The sequence below is a fragment of the Hibiscus syriacus genome, unplaced genomic scaffold (assembly GCF_006381635.1).
Source record: "Hibiscus syriacus cultivar Baekdansim isolate YM2019G1 unplaced genomic scaffold, ASM638163v2 tig00008013_pilon, whole genome shotgun sequence".
Taxonomy (NCBI): domain Eukaryota; kingdom Viridiplantae; phylum Streptophyta; class Magnoliopsida; order Malvales; family Malvaceae; genus Hibiscus; species Hibiscus syriacus.
This window is the reverse complement of record NW_024062150.1, coordinates 1498035-1516623: the sequence shown is the minus strand read 5'-3', so window position 1 is coordinate 1516623 and position 18589 is coordinate 1498035. Positions and strand designations below refer to the sequence as shown.

The window sequence follows — 18589 nt, the reverse complement described above, 5'->3', positions numbered from 1 at the left end:
AAGAGAGTAATCTATGGTAAGGCAGCTTCTATTTATGGAAACTTCAAATCCCACCTATGAATATTTTTCTTTTCCATTTCTTCTATAAAGTTTAATTAAATTTGAGAGTACCATTGTTTACGAATGTGTACCACTTAGGATTTCAGCAGTCAAACACTACTGCTCCTACGCTCAATTTTCATTTGAAGTATCCATATCCGACATATACCCAGATAAAAGTAGAAAATATAAACTTTCCAAGGACCCTCCACTACATGAAAGAAAACATCAAAAACAATTGAACCTACCATGTCGGATGCATGCTCAGATCCGATACTCACACCTAAGACCGGGTAACATACCACAGAGGGACAAACTAGCCAAAGATTGCACGACTTATAAAGAGCCTATGATTCACTTAGCGTTATATGTCTCGGTAGGTTCCATCCATTAAACAACAGCAAAGAAGCTATGAAGATTTTGATGCTGACAAAGAGGCCGGCCTGGTTATACACAGTCCTTCAATGAATTTCCTGCTCCTTGGAAGAAGCAATATGATAGTGCGAAATCAGCCATGAAAATACCAACAAGAGAAATAACCACAGCTGATGTTGTTGACTCGCCCACACCTTTGGCTCCTCCCATGGTGGTTACCCCCCAAGCACAGCTGACAATAGATATTATCATGCCAAAAAGCTGAGACTTAATCATTGCACTAATTATATCCCATGCTCGAAGAGCCCTTTGAGCCGAATCTAAGATTATATTAATGCAAATCCCATAAACACTATCGGCCAGTATGGCACTTGATGCCATCCCTACTGTGAAACACATCAGAGTCAAGAAAGGTAAAGCTAAAGAGGAAGCAATAACTCTAGGTGTTACCAAATAATCAACAGGGTTTGATCCAAGAACTCTCAGGGTATGTATGGTTGGGGGAATGTAAGATTCTCATGGGAATGAAATCCACATTCCCCCGTTTGGTTGGCCAGGAATGTCATTCTCGGTAATCTTACATTACTAATAGTGGATTTTTTGGGGTATATTACCGGGAATGTCATTACCTTCCTTTCCTTAGGTATTGTTAGATTACCGGTGTTTTGGACTAAAATGCCCTTAATTTTTTTTTCTTTAAAAAATATCCTTATTTTGTCATTGAATAATAAAAATTTTACAAAGGTTAAATTATAAATTTATCCTTAAACTATTTTAGATTTACAAAAAAAATCTATAATTAAAATTTTATATGAAGTTCGAGGGTTAAAATAAAATTTTACCCTTTCATTAAATATTTTTTATATTTTCAAATTTGTAAAAAATTATATAAATTTTATGAATTTAAATTTTTTAAAGAAAATATATAAATATTTTCCAACTTGTTAAAAAAACAAATATATAATAAGGACAATTTGGTCAAATATACATTCCAATAATCTTTTATTCCTTTAACCAAATACGGTAATCTTACATTCCTGTTAAACCAACCAAACACAAAATACAACATTCTCTGTTAATCTTTTATTCCCCATTAGTAATCTTACATTCTGTGAACCAAACGCACCCTCAGTGTTTCTGTTTGCTCAGAGACCTGCATTGTTCCTAGTTCTGCAGCAAATACACTTCCAATACGCCCGATAAATGTTACCACATGACTTAGTTCCCTCGAGAATGCTAAGGACAAGACACCACCAACTGATCGGTTCAAACCCAATCGGGTAAATTCTCTAACAAATTGAATAGTGAAGGCCATGCCAACGAATGCCGCGGTTAGAAGACAAACCCTGACTGATTTAGGTCCAACTCTCTCCAGTTGTTGGAGGGCATTCCTCCAGTGGACTTTACCCTTCAGAATCCGAATAATAACCTGTCCGGCAAGGACAAGAACAGATAATCCTCTCCATAAGTAACTTGGAGGAGACCATTTGTTAAAGATTGTTTCGGGTTCCGAAGAGGGTGCGTGGTTTGTATTGATGTCTTCTTCTAGTGCAGGGGCATATGCATGGCCATCATCCATGTTGGAAATCACAAACAATCTAGTTTTGCAGAACGGTGTCAGAAATCTAAGATGATGACCTCTTCATTGAAGAGAAGTTTACTTGAATTCAAACCTCCGAGTTTCATCCACCCATCGGATGAGTTAGAGATCCTTCTACAATCAATATGTTTAAAGATATTGTTGAGTTAATCGATTGACGGAATCGGCCAAGAGGGGAGTGAATTGACAATTAAAATTTTGTGGAAGCTTTTGCAGAAAATTGAAATTAATTGCACAGCGATTTAGAGTGGTTTGACTTTCTCAATCAAAGTCTACGTCCACTACCTTAGCTATCCACACTCAGGATTTTCCAACAAATTCACTAATTTGTTCTTTATTTTGAGGTCAAAGAGATAACCTTATAACACCCTCAAGAATTATACCCCAATTCTTGAGAACACTCTTTCTCGAAGAGAAGATTACAAATTTCGCAAACTTACAAGAAAAACCTCACAAGGTAAAATGTTTACACAATTTTAGAACAAAGAAATAACACTCAAGAATAAATATAATTGAGCACAATAAGTGTTCTTGAAAGCAAAATGAATATTGAATGAAAAATACGCTTGAAATGCTCAAACTTGAGGTTTGATGCTTTCTCTTTGATTCTCTCTTGATTCTAGTTGCTTGATATTTCTTGTTATTGATCAATGGCTTCTAAGCTTGCTTAAATACACCTTGAATCATTTTTGAACATTGGGGATCATTAATAAAGTTATTGGAGCCGTTTAAGTGTGAAAACAATTAATATTTCTGCTTGGAGCATGGGGAATCGGTACCTCCTCATGGGGAACTGGTTCCCTAAGTGTAAAATTCAAATATTCGACCGTTGAACAGTGGGGGGAATCGATACCCCTGGGGGGAATCGGTTCCCTCCGAGCATACTGGAATTTCTCGGAGCCAAACCATTCAGGGGGAATCGCTTCCCTCTGGAAAAACTGTAATTTTTGGCTTTGAAACGGTTCGAAATACTTTGTAAAATTGTTTTGAAATTATTTTAAGATTAAAACTTAATTTTACACTTTAGTAAGGATTTAAAAATGAACTTTGAAATACTTTGAGTAATATTTTGATATTCGATTTAATATATCGAATATGCTTAGAAAAATCATTTTCAAAATTAAAATTCTTTTAATTTAATTTATTATATCGAAACATCAAAATGTTTTCAACAATCTCCCCCTTTTTGATATAACAAAACATTTTAAGATTTTCTAATTTCAAAATGAATTTTGATTTTGAAAAATACTACTCCCCTTACTTTAACACTTCTCTCCTTTAAAACATTTAACACTTCTCCCCCTTTTTGTTAAATCAAAAAATCATTTTAAAAGAATTTAAACAATGTTTTGAAAATTGATTATAAATATAGCTTAAGCTGCTAAGAACATAATCAAGAGAAACGTTAGCCATTAGTTTCATAATCAATATTCATAAACAATGTGATATGGCAAAATTGGTCATATATCTAACATGATGAAAATGATGCAATAATGAATAAGTTTAACCAAACCAAATATATAGAAATATAAGTTCAAACATCCATAATCCATCAAATAATTTCAAATATCCAACAACAAAAGTAAAACAATCCAAAAACATTCAAAATGTTTAAACAATAAGCTTTAAGTTCAAAGTACTAAAGCAAAACACAAAATCAAGCATCCGTAGGAGGATCGGGAGGAGGAAAATGAGCTCGCATAGTGGCCATCTCATGTGAGAGTTCATCAATGAGTTCATTCATAGAAGAGTTGTTTGTGCGCATCTCCCGGAGAATTTCCAATTGTTGAGCTCCCATTGTGGATAAATGAGACTCTATAGAAGTAAAACGCGAATCTATGGTAGCATATCAGAAATCGAATGTCTCCATAAAAGATTGAAAATATGGAGGCATTTGATTCGTTTGTTGTGCTTTCTCCTCGAGCTGCTCAGGCTCATCTTCGGCTTCATCGATATCTCGCATTAATTGTTCAAGATCAGGATCGTCGTCAGCTACCGGTGGAGCTTGTGAAGAACTAGCTCCTGGAGTATTCTCAGTGCTTCGAACCCATTCACCACTTTGTTTATCCTTAATCCATCCCGATCTCGTTAAGGAAAGGAGATTGATTTGTTTCTTTAGGGGAAAAGAGGCATCAAGACCAACTCTAAGCCCGGCTATAGAAAAGATATTACTAAGAATACAACCGTAAACTAGAGAAGAACAAAGTTTCTTATTTGGAACTTGGTTTACGGTTTCAACAATTTCAGCAAAAATAATCTCAAGAAGATTTATTTTAAGATTATTTTGGAAACAATGTAACCACAAAATATCTAAAGCACGAAGAGTATAGTAACGACCTCCGGATGGTCGAAACCACCAAGTGATCATTAGATGAAGAAAACGGTCATGAAGATCTAAGACACTCGCATTATCCCTTCTTTTATAATGAGAACCTAAAATTTGTTTTTCATTAGATAAACCATCATTATTTAATCCTAATGTATTAGCAATGTAAGCTGAATCAAGATGAAAGTATTGTCCTAGAAGATAAGAACGAACTGCTATTGTTTTGGTTTCAGCTTGATTTTTAATACACACGACATTAGAATAAAAGATACGAACAAGTTGATGAAAAACTTGAGGTTCAAGGTTACAAAGTTTATCAAATTTCCACTCTCGTAGGAGATGAAGATATCTAAAATTGATATCAATCATAGCCTGAAGAGATGGGATACGTTCTTCCCTGATTTTGTAAGAGTCAAAATATTGATAATACCAAAAACGATGATTTCTAGGACCAGGATGATTGAAGCACAAGTTTTGGATAGTCAAATTTGGATCAATGTGATTAGGATTAGGAATTGGAGGGATAGGTGAAGGATTTGGAGGTGGATTGGATTGACGGTTTGAGCGACTAGATGATAACCTTGCACGTTTTGGATTGGACATGGTTTAGTAAAAATATCCGCTAATTGGTGCAAAGTATCAACAAATTCTAGAACTACATCTTCCTTAGCGACATGGTCTCTAATGAAGTGATGTCTAATTTCAATGTGCTTAGTTCTAGAGTGTTGGATGGGATTTTTAGTGAGACAAATAGAACTAGTATTGTAACACTTAATAGGAATAGTACCTACTTCAACTCCATAATCAAAAATTTGTTGTTTCATCCATAAAACTTGTGCATAACAACTACCAGCTGAAATGTATTCCGCTTCAGTGGTAGATAATGCAACACAATTTTGTTTCTTTGAAAACCAAGAAATCAACATATTTCCAAGGAATTGGCAAGTACCGGAGGTGCTTTTCCTATCTAATTTGCATCCTCCATAATCCGCATCAGAAAAAGCATACAAGCTAAAGCTAGAGTCTCGAGGATACCAAAGTCCTAAACTAGGAGTGTCCTTAAGGTATCTAAAGATTCTCTTAACAGCTAGTAAATGTGATTCTTTAGGGCATGATTGAAATCTAGCACATAAGCAGACACTAAATATAATGTCTGGTCTACTTGCAGTTAGATAAAGTAAAGATCCAATCATTGACCTATATAATTTAACATCTACACATTTACCTCCTTCATTTAAGTCAAGCTTTGTTGAAGAGCTCATTGGAGTGTCATGAGGCTTGCCATTTTCCAGTCCAAATTTATTGAGCATATCTTTGACGTACTTAGCTTGATTGATGAAGATGTCATCTTTTTTTTGCTTGATTTGGAGTCCCAAGAAAAATGAGAGCTCCCCCATCATGCTCATTTCGAATTCGCTTTGCATTAGCTTAGAAAATTCTTGGCAAAGAACATCATTAGTAGAACCAAATATTATATCATCAACATAAATCTGAACTACTAATAAATCTGAACTACTAATAAATCTTTACCTTTATGCTTTAAAAACAATGTAGTGTCAACCTTCCCTTTTGAAAAATATTTTTCAATTAAAAAGTTTGACAATCTTTCATACCAAGCTCTAGAAGTTTGTTTTAAACCATAAAGTGCTTTTGTCAATTTAAGAACATGATCCGGGAATTTTGAATCTTCAAAACCCGGAGGTTGTTCCACATACACTTCTTATTTTATAAAACCATTTAAAAATGCACTTTTAACATCCATTTGATATAATTTAAATTCATGAAAACATGCAAATGCTAATAACATTCTAATTGCTTCCATCCTAGCTACGGGAGCGTATGTTTCATCATAGTCTATGCCCTCTTCTTGAGTATACCCTTGAGCAACAAGTCTAGCCTTGTTTCTCACTATATTACCACTCTCATCAAGCTTATTCCTAAATACCCATCTAGTACCTACAGTAGATTTATTACTAGGCCTTTCAACTAATGTCTATACTTTACTTCTCTCAAATTGATTTAACTCTTCTTGCATAGCCATAATCCAATGTTCATCATTTAATGCTTCTTTAATATTCTTAGGCTCTATGCATGAAATAAATGCAACATAATTACAAATATTTTTAAGAGAAGATCGAGTTGTTACCCCTTTGGATGGATCACCTATAATCTCACCATCCTTGACATAGTTGTACTCTCTTGGATAAGATACTTCCCTTTCTTCAATGGTTGGATTCTCGAGAGGATCATGAGTTTCCTCATCTTTCGTTTCTTCCTTTGATGATGATTCTCCAACGTCATGTCTAACGTCATTTGTATTTATAATACCTACATCATCATTAACACAAGAATCCTTCCTCAGAAGGAGATTATCATCGAAAACAACATGTATAGACTCTTCTACAACTAAAGTGTTTTTATTAAATACTCATTAAGCTTTAGAATTTAAAAAATAACCCAGAAAAACTCCTTCATCACTTTTAGCATCAAATTTGCCAAGGTTTTCTTTACCGTTGTTCAAAACAAAACATTTACATCCAAAAGGATGAAAATAGCTAATGTTAGGCTTTTTATTTTTGAAAATTTCATATGGAGTTTTTCTTTAAAATTGGCCTAATCATTACTCGATTTACAACATAACAAGCGGTATTTGTGGCTTCCGCCCAAAAAATATTTTGGCAAATTATTTTCACAAAGCATGGTTCTAGCCATTTCTTCTAAAGTTCGATTTTTCCTCTCAACAACTCTATTTTGTTGAGGGGTTCTAGGTGCTGAAAAATTATGGCTAATACCATTAGAATTACAAAACTCAATAAATCCAAGATTTTCAAATTCAGTGCCATGATCACTCCTAACACTAGTTATAGAGTAACCTTTTTCATTTTGGATTATTTTTGAAAATGTGATGAAATGTTATAATGCTTCATCTTTAGTACTTAAAAATAGAACCCAAGTATATCTAGAATAGTCATCTACCAAGACAAATGCATATTGTTTTCCACCCAAGCTAGTAGTCCTAGTTGGCCCAAAAAGATCTATAAGGATCAATTGTAATACTCTACTACTTGATACATTATTAATGGATTTAAAAGAAACTCGCTTTTGTTTTCCTTTAGCACAAGCATCACAGATTTTATCATTATCAAATTTTAGTTTAGGCAGCCCTCTTATTAAGTCTCCTTGAATTAGCTGTTGGAAAACACTCATGCTATCATGTCCTAGTCTCCTATGCCATAACCAACTATCATGCTCATCCTTAGCAACTAGGCACAAATTAGTTATATTAATAGAATATAAATGCACCATGTATATGTTTCCTATTCTATAACCAACAAGCATAACCCGATTAGATGCAATGTCAATGACTTTACAACCATTAATTTCAAACATGACATTGAATCTCTTATCGCATAATTGACTAATACTCAATAGATTATGCTTTAATTCATTCACATATAACACATTTTTAATTTGTATGGAAGAGATATTACCTATAGTACCAATACATTCAATGTGACCTTTTGAATTATCACCAAAAGTCACTTCGCCTCCATTTTTGGCGTTAAGCTCTATGAACCGGCTTTTGTCTCCGGTCATGTGTCTCGAGCATCCACTATCAAGGTACCATGAATTTGGATTTGTTTCCCGTGCCTTGTAGCAATGCTCCTTTTTCTACAAACATAGATTAATTTCTAATTTTTGGTACCCAAATTCTTTTGGGTCCATATTCATTAGTTTCTAAAATCCTTGTCCCCTTTGGTATCCATTTATGAAGGACATCCTTATCTTTAGTAGTAATGAATTCTTTAGGAACCCATATACTCATAATAATTTTACCATTCAAGGTTCGTTGAGGACTTCTATGATTGTAGCTTCTAAAACTTTTCTTAACAAAGTTTGATTTTGAATTCTCACCTTTTTCAAAACTTTTTGTTCCAACCTTATTAAAAGAAGTTTTAAGATCATCAATCTTCTTTTGATGATCATCATGAACTTTTGAAAGTAAGTTATGCAAATCAATATTTTTCTTTTTAAAATCATTAATTTTGATTTGCAATTCTTTGATCTTACTTTCAAGCTCATTGTTGGTCTTGAATATAAGACTATTTTCGTTTTTCAATTTTGAAATATCATTTTTGTATTTTGAAAATAGAGTCTTATAATCCGAAGTCAACCCATTATAATCCTCTAATAACTCATCATAAGATAATTCATCCAAATCAAATAAGTTAGAGGTTACCTTAGAATCTTTCCCGATAGCCATCAAGCACAAGTTTGCAACTTCTTGTTCCTCTTCATCGGAACCTTCTTCATCACTCCATGTAGCTACATGAGCCTTGTGCTTCTTTTTAGATTGACCATTTTTCTTCAATTGTGGGCAATCATATTTGACATGCCCTGGCTTTTTGCATTCATATAAAATGATCGGGACTTTCTCCTTCGATTCAGTTTTGAAGCCTTCATGACGTTTGAATTTTCTTTCTCGGTTGGGCATCATCAACTTTCTTAATCGTTTGGCAAATAATGCCATTTCCTCGTCATCATCATCGTCATTTGAATCACTCTCATCTTTTGTGGATTTGAGAGCAACTCCAATATTTTTCTTCTTCTCCTTCTCCTTTGGTGTCTCGTCAATATTATCGAGGTCCACTTCATCTTCAAGCATCATTTCATGAGTGAGAAGGGAACCAATTATTTCTTCAAGAGTTAAGGACGTTAGGTCCTTAGACTCGATGATTGTCGTCTTCTTTGATTGCCACGATTTTGGAAGGGAGTAGACTAACTTCCTCACAAGCTTTTCATTTGAAATGATCTCTCCATATGATTTGAGACCATTGCCAATCGTTGAAAATATATCTGTCATAGCTTTGATATCTTCATTTGGTTTCATCCTGAAATTTTCATAATTATGCGTTAGAATACTAATTTTATATTTCTTTACCTCATCGGTACCTTCATGAGTGACTTGAAGTTTGTCCCATATTTCTTTGGCGGTTGTAAAAGATGAAACTCTTCCGCATTCATCTGGTCCAAGAGCACAAAATATGGTATGGATGGTTTTGGAGTTGAGCTGGAACATTCTTGTCTCTCATTCACTCCACAATCTTGGATGAGTGAGAGGCTTGATGTATCCTTCTTCTACGGCATTCCATGCTCCCATGTCACTTGCTTGAATGAAGTACATCATCCTATTTTTCCAATAGGCATAGTTAGCCCTATTGAAGAAAGGAGGCTTGTTGACGGGCATCGAATCGAGACCGGAGTCGAAGTTTAAAGTAGAGGCCATTGATGACTTTGATTATCGATGTAACTCTTCCTGAATCGACTCAAGAGGCGATCAAACCTTCAAATGAGTTAGGCTTTGATGCCAATTATTGAGTTAATCGATTGACGGAATCAACCAAGAGGGGGTGAATTGGCAATTAAAATTTTTTGGAAGCTTTTGCAGAAAATTAAAATTAATTGCACAACGATTTAGAGTGGTTCGACTTTCTCAATCAAAGTCTACGTCCACTACCTTAGCTATCCACACTAAGGATTTTCCAACAAATTCACTAATTTGTTCTTTCTTTTGAGGCCAAAGAGATAACCGTACAACACCCTCAAGAATTATACCCCAATTCTTGAGAACACTCTTTCTCAAAGAGAAGATTACAAATTTTGCAAACTTACAAGAAAAACCTCACAAGGTAAGATGTTTGCACAATTCTAGAACAAAGAAAGAACACTCAAGAATAAATATAATTGAGCACAATAAGTGTTCTTGAAAGCAAAATGAATATTGAATGAAAAATAGGCTTGAAATGATCAAACTTGAGGTTTGATGCTTTCTCTTTGATTCTCTCTTGATTCTAGTTGCTTGATATTTCTTGTTATTGATCAATGGCTTCTAAGCTTGCTTAAATAAACCTTGAATCACTTCTGAACGTTGGGGATCATTAATGAAGTTATTGGAGCCGTTTAAGTGTGAAAACAATTAATATTTCTGCTTGGAGCGTGGGGGGAATCGGTACCCCCTCATGGGGAATCGGTTCCCTAAGTGTAAAATTCAAATATTCGACTGTTGAACAGTGGGGGGAATCGATACCCCCTTGGGGGAATCGGTTCCCTCCGAGCATACTGGAATTTCTCGGAGCCAAACTATTCAGGGGGGAATCAGTACCCCATTGGGGGGAATCGGTTCCCTCTGGACAAACTGTAATTTTTGGCTTTGAAACGGTTCAAAATACTTTGTAAAATTGTTTTGAAATTATTTTAAGATTAAAACTTAGTTTTACACTTTAGTAAGGATTTAAAAATGAACTTTGAAATACTTTGAGTAATATTTTGATATTCGATTTAATATATCGAATATGCTTAGAAAAATCATTTTCAAAATTAAAATTCTTTTAATTTAATTTGTTATATTGAAACATCAAAATATTTTCAACATATATTAAATCTAACTGCCCGTTTGAATCAAGGAATTTAACATTCCCAGCAGGCATATTTGTTTCCTGATGAAGGATACACATGTTTGGTTGGGGTATGATTCCCAAGTGAAGGTAATGTTACAATACCAACAGGACATTTTGGTGTTTTATTCTTAGGAATGTTATTCCCATATATGTGATAGGTTTTATTTTATCCCCATGATAAGGGCTAAAATACCCCTCTTTCCAGCTTGCCTCTGCACGATATCTTCTTCTCCCCCGTGCTGCGAAAAATTCATCATTTTTCAGTGAGATTCATCCTTTGCTTTCTCTCTGCTTACCTTCATTCAAACACATTGTAAAGGTACATTATCTTCCTTCTCTGTTTCCCTCTATCATTTTGCATGTGCTTTCTTCTATTTCTGTCGTTCTAATTTTAATTAAATCGTTTTTTTTCTTTTGTGGGAAACTCTTGAAATACCCTCACTTTTAGTGCATGATTGTTTCATTTGCTTCATCTGTGGTGTGTTTCATTTGTTTATTTTTGTGATTTTGATAAGGTTGTTATCGTGCTGCAAAAAATTCATCATTTCCCAGTGAGATTCCTGGTAAGATTTCTTCTCCACTCCCTTTCTTCTCCCCGTTAACGTATGTTTCTCGGTCCGAGTCGCTTAAGTTTCAAATCTGCAGAGTCTTGCTAACTTTTAATTTCAATGAATGAAACTCTGGGCCAAATTCCTACCAGGAACAGTGGTTCGGTTATGATCCGTACGTATTTCAACTCTCCAAATCCCCCTTAAAAATGCTTACATCATTTTCTTTTCCTTGATTTCTTTTTTTTCTCGAGTGATGATTGCAGAGTTGAAGAAGTCGTTGCACGCTGTGTTCTCACAATTCAGAAAGATACTGGATGTGTTAGCATTGAAGACGCTGAAACACAAATGTCAAGCTTAGGTTATTTTCGAGGATGTTAGCTCCGCTACCAAGGCTCTTAGGCGAATGCAGGGCTTTCCCTTTTATGACAAGGAGATGGTATATGTATTTTTGCAATTGGTTCCTTGTTTCTGTCATTGATGGATACTGCAACAAGTTTCCAAGCTCCGCTTTTAATATGTCAATTGTTTTTCCTTGTTTCTGAATAATAGGAAGTATATTATGAAGATATAGGCGAATTTTATGGATATTTTAAATATCAACCATGTTCTCTATCTGCATAAGGGGCATAGTATTTGCTACTAATATTACTAACTAACAAAAGCAATGTTTAAATGTTTACAGAGAATACAATATGTAAAGACTAAATCAGATATAATTGCAAAAGCATATGGCACCTTTGTACCTCGAGAGAAGCGAAAGAGGCATGAAGAAAAGGGTACGTTCTGCATTGCCTCTTATATTCAGTTGAAAATGTTAAAAGTTGAGCAAGTAACTTTTTCTTGTTGTATATGGTTTGGTTCGATCAGTATCGTTGATGTTTTTGTTGTTGGTAATAAGTTATTTCCTCTACTATTACTTGGATCTCGAAGCTTGAGCAGAGGCGTGGCAGAGCCGGCGCATATTGCGCGACGGCGCAGGGCCCCACAAAAATAGGGGTCCCAAAACACTGATGTAAAAAAACAAACATTTGACGTTTGGGAACACAAAAACATCGACTTTTTAATATATTTGGTGTAATACAACTGTACTGCTGATTAATATAATACTGTATTTAATGTTTTGCTATTGTTCCAGCTTTTCAACGCATGTGATTTCCAGCTTTTAACTGTTTTGCATGTGATTTTCAACTTTTCAATTGCTTTGTTTCCAGCTTTTCAATTATAATATTATTTAACAAAGGAAAAAATACATATTTTCTTTTTATTATAAACGCATGTTTCCTTCTTATTATTTCATAGACTTCGATTCTTCGTTCTTAATTCTTAGGTATTTTCCCAAATTCAATCTCTTTACTAATTTCAATTTTGAGAAATTGAATATTCCATTTCCAGGAGAAATTAAAGAGATGGGTATTACTTCTTTTTAATTTAATGGTTCAACCTTTTTTTCTTAGTTGTATTGGTAATTGTAACTAATTAAGTTTTGTGCTTTTTAGTTCTTATTATTGTATATAAATTGCAGATTTGATGATGTTAATTTGAGGAGAGTTGCCGACTGCAAGTTGAACTCAGAACTCTGGTGCTATCTTATCTCACTTTGATTTGTTTTTTATTTGTGTTGTGTTGATTTTGTTCAATATGATTCAAAAATATCAATCTGGATATAAAAAGCGTCAAAAAACTAAAAGAGTAGAACAATTAATTCAGTCTAAAAAATGTGCTTTGGATAAGTTTTTTTTAAAGGATACCCAAGTAGTAGAGGAAAATGATGTTAATTCTCACTCTCAGGAATTAAATGGAACTAATGTTGATGGTGAGAATGTTGAACAAGAGGAAATTGTGGATGGTGTTGTTAATAAGGAGAATGCCAATATTTCCCATAATTCTGAACAAAATATGGACCATAATTTTGATCATACTAACCGCAATGTTGAACAAAATGAATCTGTTTATGTTGAGATATATGATCCAAGAAAATGGGATTCTCTTGGGTCTAAATTAATTGATATTTTGGTTGTAAATGGCCCCAAAAGAGACTTGAGCATTGTGAAAGGCCCCAAAGACAAATTTTCTTGTAGATTTTCTTCAACCTTTTATACAAGATATTTGTTGAATGGTGAAACTTGTGATAGGGAATGGCTTGTTTATTCGAAAGAGCTCGACAAAGTGTTTTGTTTTTGTTGTAAGATTTTTAAAAAGGGTCCTGGTCTTGGGAAAGGTAATTTAATAAATGAAGGATATAATAATTGGATGCATCTTAGTACTAGACTTACAGAACATGAAACAAGTATTGACCATGTACTAAACATGGCAACTTGGTGTGAACTTAGGCATAGGCTGCAACAAAATGAAACAATTGATAAAGTTGCTCAAGAACAATTCAAGAAAGAAAAAGAGTATTTGAAAAATGTTATTATTAGAATTATTGTTATTGTGAAGTATCTTGCTAAAAATAACCTAGCATTTCGGGGGGAAAATGGAAGATTATATCAAAAGAGCAATGGAAATTTTTTGGGTTTGATAGAAATGTTGGCTGAGTTTGATCCTGTAATGATCGAACATGTTCAGCGTATTACTAGTGGTAAGATTCATCACCATTATCTGAGTAATGACATTCAAAACGAGTTGATACTTTTGCTTTCCTCCAAGATTAGATCTATTATTATCAATAGAATAAAAGAATCTAGATATTTTTCTGTGACGTTGGATTGCACACCAGATGCTAGTCACCAGGAACAAATGACTCTAATTATAAGGTGTGTTGATGGCTCTTCTAATACTTTTAAAATTGAAGAATTTTTTATCGAGTTCTTACAAGTTAATGATACAACTGGCCAAGGGCTTTTTAAAGTGTTAGAAGATGTGCTTAAATCTCATGATCTTGATATAGATAATATTAGAGGTCAAGGATATGATAATGGGTCTAATATGAAAGGTAAACATCAAGGTGTACAAAAAACACTATTAGATTTGAATCCTAGAGCTTTTTATACTCCATGTGGTTGTCATAGTCTTAATTTGGTTTTGTGTGACATTGCAAACACTTCAAATAAAGCAAGGGATTTTTTTGGATTAGTTCAACGCATATATATTATATTTGCTAGTTCAGCAAAGAGGTGGGATATTTTAAAACATTATGTGAAAGAGTATACTCCCAAATCACTGTCAGCCACACGTTGGGAAAGTCGAATTGATAATATCAAAGCAATAAGATTTCAAATTGTTGAATTAAGGGAAGCCTTACTTGAAGTAGCTACTGTTGTTATTGATTCTAAAACTAAGAGTGAAGCAAAATCTTTAGCAACTAATGAGCTTGGTAGTTTTGAGTTTTTACTATCTACAATCATTTGGTATGACATTTTATCTGTTGTGAACAAGGTTAGCAAATATCTATAGTCAGAAAATATGGTGATTGATATTGCTATGTGTGAGATAAAAGGATTGATTTCCTTTTTCAGAAATTATAGAGATGTTGGATTTTCAAATGCCATGGACCTTGCAAAAAAATTAGCCATTGAAATTGGAGTCAACTCTATCTTTCCTCAAAGGCGTATAATACGTAAAAAAAGACAATTTGATGAGGTTGATAGTGAGGAGACATCATTATCTCCAGATGAATCATTTAGAATTCAATATTTTATCTACATTGTTGATCAAGGTATTTCATCATTGAAAAAGAGGTTTGAACAATATGAATTATATGAGAGTGTTTTTGGATTTTTGTTTACTTCTGAAAATTTGCAATCAATGGATGACATTAAACTCCAATCATGTTGTAGTCACTTTGAAAATGCTCTTAGGAGAGGTGAGTTTTCTGATTGTCATGGAAATGATCTTTTTACTGAGTTAAAATTGCTTAGAGAGATGTTACCTAAGGAAATGATGGGATCAATGGATATATTAAGGTTCTTGAAATGCTTCAATTGCTTTCCAAATGTCACAATTGCATACATAATTTTATTGACTATACCTGTTACTGTTGCTTCTGCAGAGAGGAGTTTTTCAAAGCTAAAGTTGCTCAAGTCATACTTAAGGACAACCATGATGCAAGAAAGACTAAATGGACTTGCTTTAATATCTATTGAGAGTGAAATTTTGGAAGACGTTGATATTGAAACTTTTATAGATGATTTTGTTTTAAAGAATGTAACACGAGTATCACGTTTTAAGTGAATTTGTAACTTGTATTTTTTTATGGATGTGATGTAACTGATGATTTGAAATTACTATTTAAGTGAATTTTTTTAAGTTAATGAAATTAGTCATTTATTATTTTAGAAAAATAATTTCTATATCTAAGGGCCCCTTTACAAAAATTTGCTCAGGGCCTCCAACAACCTAGCCACGGCCCTGAGCTTGAGTTTATTAAAATCCTTGTTAGAGCATTTCATAGCATACCATTGAGATATTATGGTTGAATCTTTTCAGAATCTGCATGTAGATGCTTATATTTTAGACTTTAGTGTATCTTTGATAAGCATCAAGGTTTTGGAGAAGTAAAACTGACGATGCTTATATTTTAGACTTTCAGTACTAAACACGTGTTATCTCTCTCTCTCTCTGACCTGTTGCTTATTCTAAACTGTGGCATACCTTTTTATCTGTTCTTTCATGTTCTTCGCTTGAGATGTGTATATGTTGTCTCAATGTAGGAGGGAAGAAACGGAAATAGCAACTTGATCCTAATCAAGCAACAGCAGGTTTGAATCCAGGTTATGCGGATGCTTACGGTGCAACACCTCTTGTAAGTGATATGAATATAGTGTCTTATTATGGATTGACCACGTTTCTCTCTCTATATGAACCCTGGTTGAAATTAACTTTTATTATTCTGTTAGTATGGATTATTTAGAAGGTTATATATTTCAGTCTTTGTCCAAATTTATAATTTTTGAGCTGCTGAATTTGGTTGCTGCAAGAGCATCTTTATTCAACTACATGGGAATTTTCTTTGCTTTGCTGTGTTGAAAACTTATGGCCTATTTGTTTGCTCTGATGAAATCTCGGATGCTAAGTGAACTTGACCATTCTATATCATTATACTCTATGAGACTCGTGATGGTGCACAACATAACAGTTGAAAATTGGATACTTTTGAGTTGCAATCGAATGAAAAACATGGTTATTTGTTTGAAGGTCTAGTTATATTTTTTACTTTGAAATTAGTATCAGTTACATATCAAGAAAAAGGAGAATGTTAAGAGAGTAGATATTTCTCATTACTCTCTCATTTTCCTCCAAAATGCTGCAACTATCACAATTACCCTACCTGGGTGCTAGACCAATTGTTCCAGAAGCTCCCGCGCCACCAAATAACATTATGTTTATTCAGAATCTTCCTCATGATGTAACCACAATGATGCTACAAATGCTCTTCAATCAATACCCTGGTTTAAAGGATGTCAGAATGGTGGAAACAAAACCAGGTATTGCCTTTGTGGAGTATGAAAACGAGATGCAATCAACAGTTGCGATGCAGGAACTACAAGGTTTCAAGATGCAGCAAAACCAGATGATTACTTATGCAAAGAAGTAGACGGAAAGCCCGAAATAGTCCTCTTCTCTTGCATCCAACTTGAGAAGAAGGCAATGTGTATGGACCATGGATGATGGTCAATTAGATAGCAATTGCCATTTAGTCTAATAGTCGTTTTGTGGCATATTCTCTTTAACTAGAGCTTCAGGATTGTTACTATAGATTGTTTACCGGATGTTTATGTTTTAATCTATGAATTATTATTAAATTCTATATATTTTAACATTTGTTGCAGATACTAATCAGGTTACGTAAGTATGAATCAAATGACTAAATTTAATATATAAAGAGATTGTATTAATTGTACTTTCTTCAGTTACACAAGCAGCATATATAATGCAACTGTCACTACCAAGCAATAACACAACTGGTTGTGAAGCTAGACCCTAGGTTGGATCAATCTCAAACGAACTATAATCCAAGAGATTAGCATATCATTAATGCTTAATTCTACTCGGCTATACTCTCTCCAGTTCAGTATTGTGTTTAACCAGTTGGTCACTCAAATCCTTTCTCCATCCTTGAATCAGTCTCTCCTGATTCTTGATGATCTCGGACTTCATTTTCAATTCTTCTTCCACTGTTGCAATCTCCTGTTAGAACAAGAAACAAGTCAAATTGGGCTTCTTTGGAGTGTCTTAATCATACACCGCAATCATCTACAATAAAAGTTGATGGGTTTACTTTTATGAGCATTTCAACTTTGGTTGGTTGATCCTCACGTTGCAAGCCAATGAAGTATAACTGAAGCTTCTTGGCAGCCTCCATGAAATCTCTAGCATGCCTCTCCACATCAACTATGGCAATTGCAAATAAAAACACCATTTTAGAACACAAGAATTTGATCCAAAAAGCTTATATTAACTAAATTTATATGAACTTTTCTGGGTACTACGTTAGTAAGTTAATGCATTCATTAAAGTACATCTGTTTGATTCTGAACAGTGATAAAATATGGAACCAAGCATCAAAATAAAATATCGTCAATAACTGGTATTGAATTTAGATTGTTGAAATATCCTTGGAAAGTTACACTAAAGCTTCCTTAATACATCTAATTATGCCTTCCAACATTTACAATTTCTACATTTTTGGTGCCTTGTATCAGAGTAAACTATTCCAAATGCAGTTAGAAGCAGCCATTTTTATTTATTTCAGCCGGGTAGTAGTGCTTGCACGTAGGTCATGAAGAATTCCAGCTATCGATGCATCAGGTATGGAATCCTCTCGGAAAGTTTCCAAGTGTCTTGTATAAGACCTGCTAATGAAATTCTTGTATATGACAGAGAAAAAGGTTTTGGGTTTCTAATTCAGGTTTTTGGGAGGAAAAGTGTCTTTTCACTTTCTGTCTGATCCGTTGACATTAAATGATGATGATGTAACACAACGACGACTGTAGATTAAATATTTTTTTTCTTATGTTGTAGATCAGGCTTTAAATTCAATACTGAAAATCTCATTAATTTCCAGAAACCATTGACTGAAAAAAGTTTTCTTGAAAACTATATTAGCAACGTTAACGGCAAAGAAACGTTAATGGTGAGTTAATAGTCAAATTTTCTTGTCAAGAAATAATTGGTGAGGAGTAAAAAGACGTCAAGAGGGGAAAGAGGAAACATATTCCTTTCGTCGGTGCTCATGAATGATTCCATCCGGGGCCAGGTTATCAGCCAATGCTTAGCCTCGAAAAGCACATGCAAGTTC

At 34.1% G+C, this 18589-nt stretch overlaps 2 protein-coding genes and 1 pseudogene across 2 annotated transcripts; 1 reads left to right on the top strand and 2 right to left on the bottom strand.

Moving 5' to 3' along the window:
* Nucleotides 1-460: 460 nt before the first annotated feature.
* LOC120201888 (protein TRIGALACTOSYLDIACYLGLYCEROL 1, chloroplastic-like) lies at nt 461-2149 on the bottom strand. Its single transcript, XM_039202418.1, has 2 exons — nt 1547-2149; nt 461-900 (listed from the first exon to the last, which is right to left on the bottom strand). Exons 1-2 carry the CDS (start codon nt 1991-1993, stop codon nt 487-489), a joined length of 861 nt encoding a protein of 286 aa, XP_039058349.1. The 5' UTR covers nt 1994-2149; the 3' UTR covers nt 461-486.
* A 9376-nt stretch (nt 2150-11525) lies between these two features.
* LOC120201884 lies at nt 11526-17074 on the top strand (annotated as a pseudogene).
* Nucleotides 17075-17260: 186 nt separating this feature from the next.
* Nucleotides 17261-17710, bottom strand: LOC120201947 (mediator of RNA polymerase II transcription subunit 28-like). The gene is made up of 2 exons (XM_039202456.1): nt 17570-17710; nt 17261-17478 (listed from the first exon to the last, which is right to left on the bottom strand). The coding sequence occupies exons 1-2, from the start codon at nt 17708-17710 to the stop codon at nt 17344-17346; spliced, it is 276 nt and encodes a 91-aa protein (XP_039058387.1). The 3' UTR covers nt 17261-17343.
* Nucleotides 17711-18589: the final 879 nt, after the last annotated feature.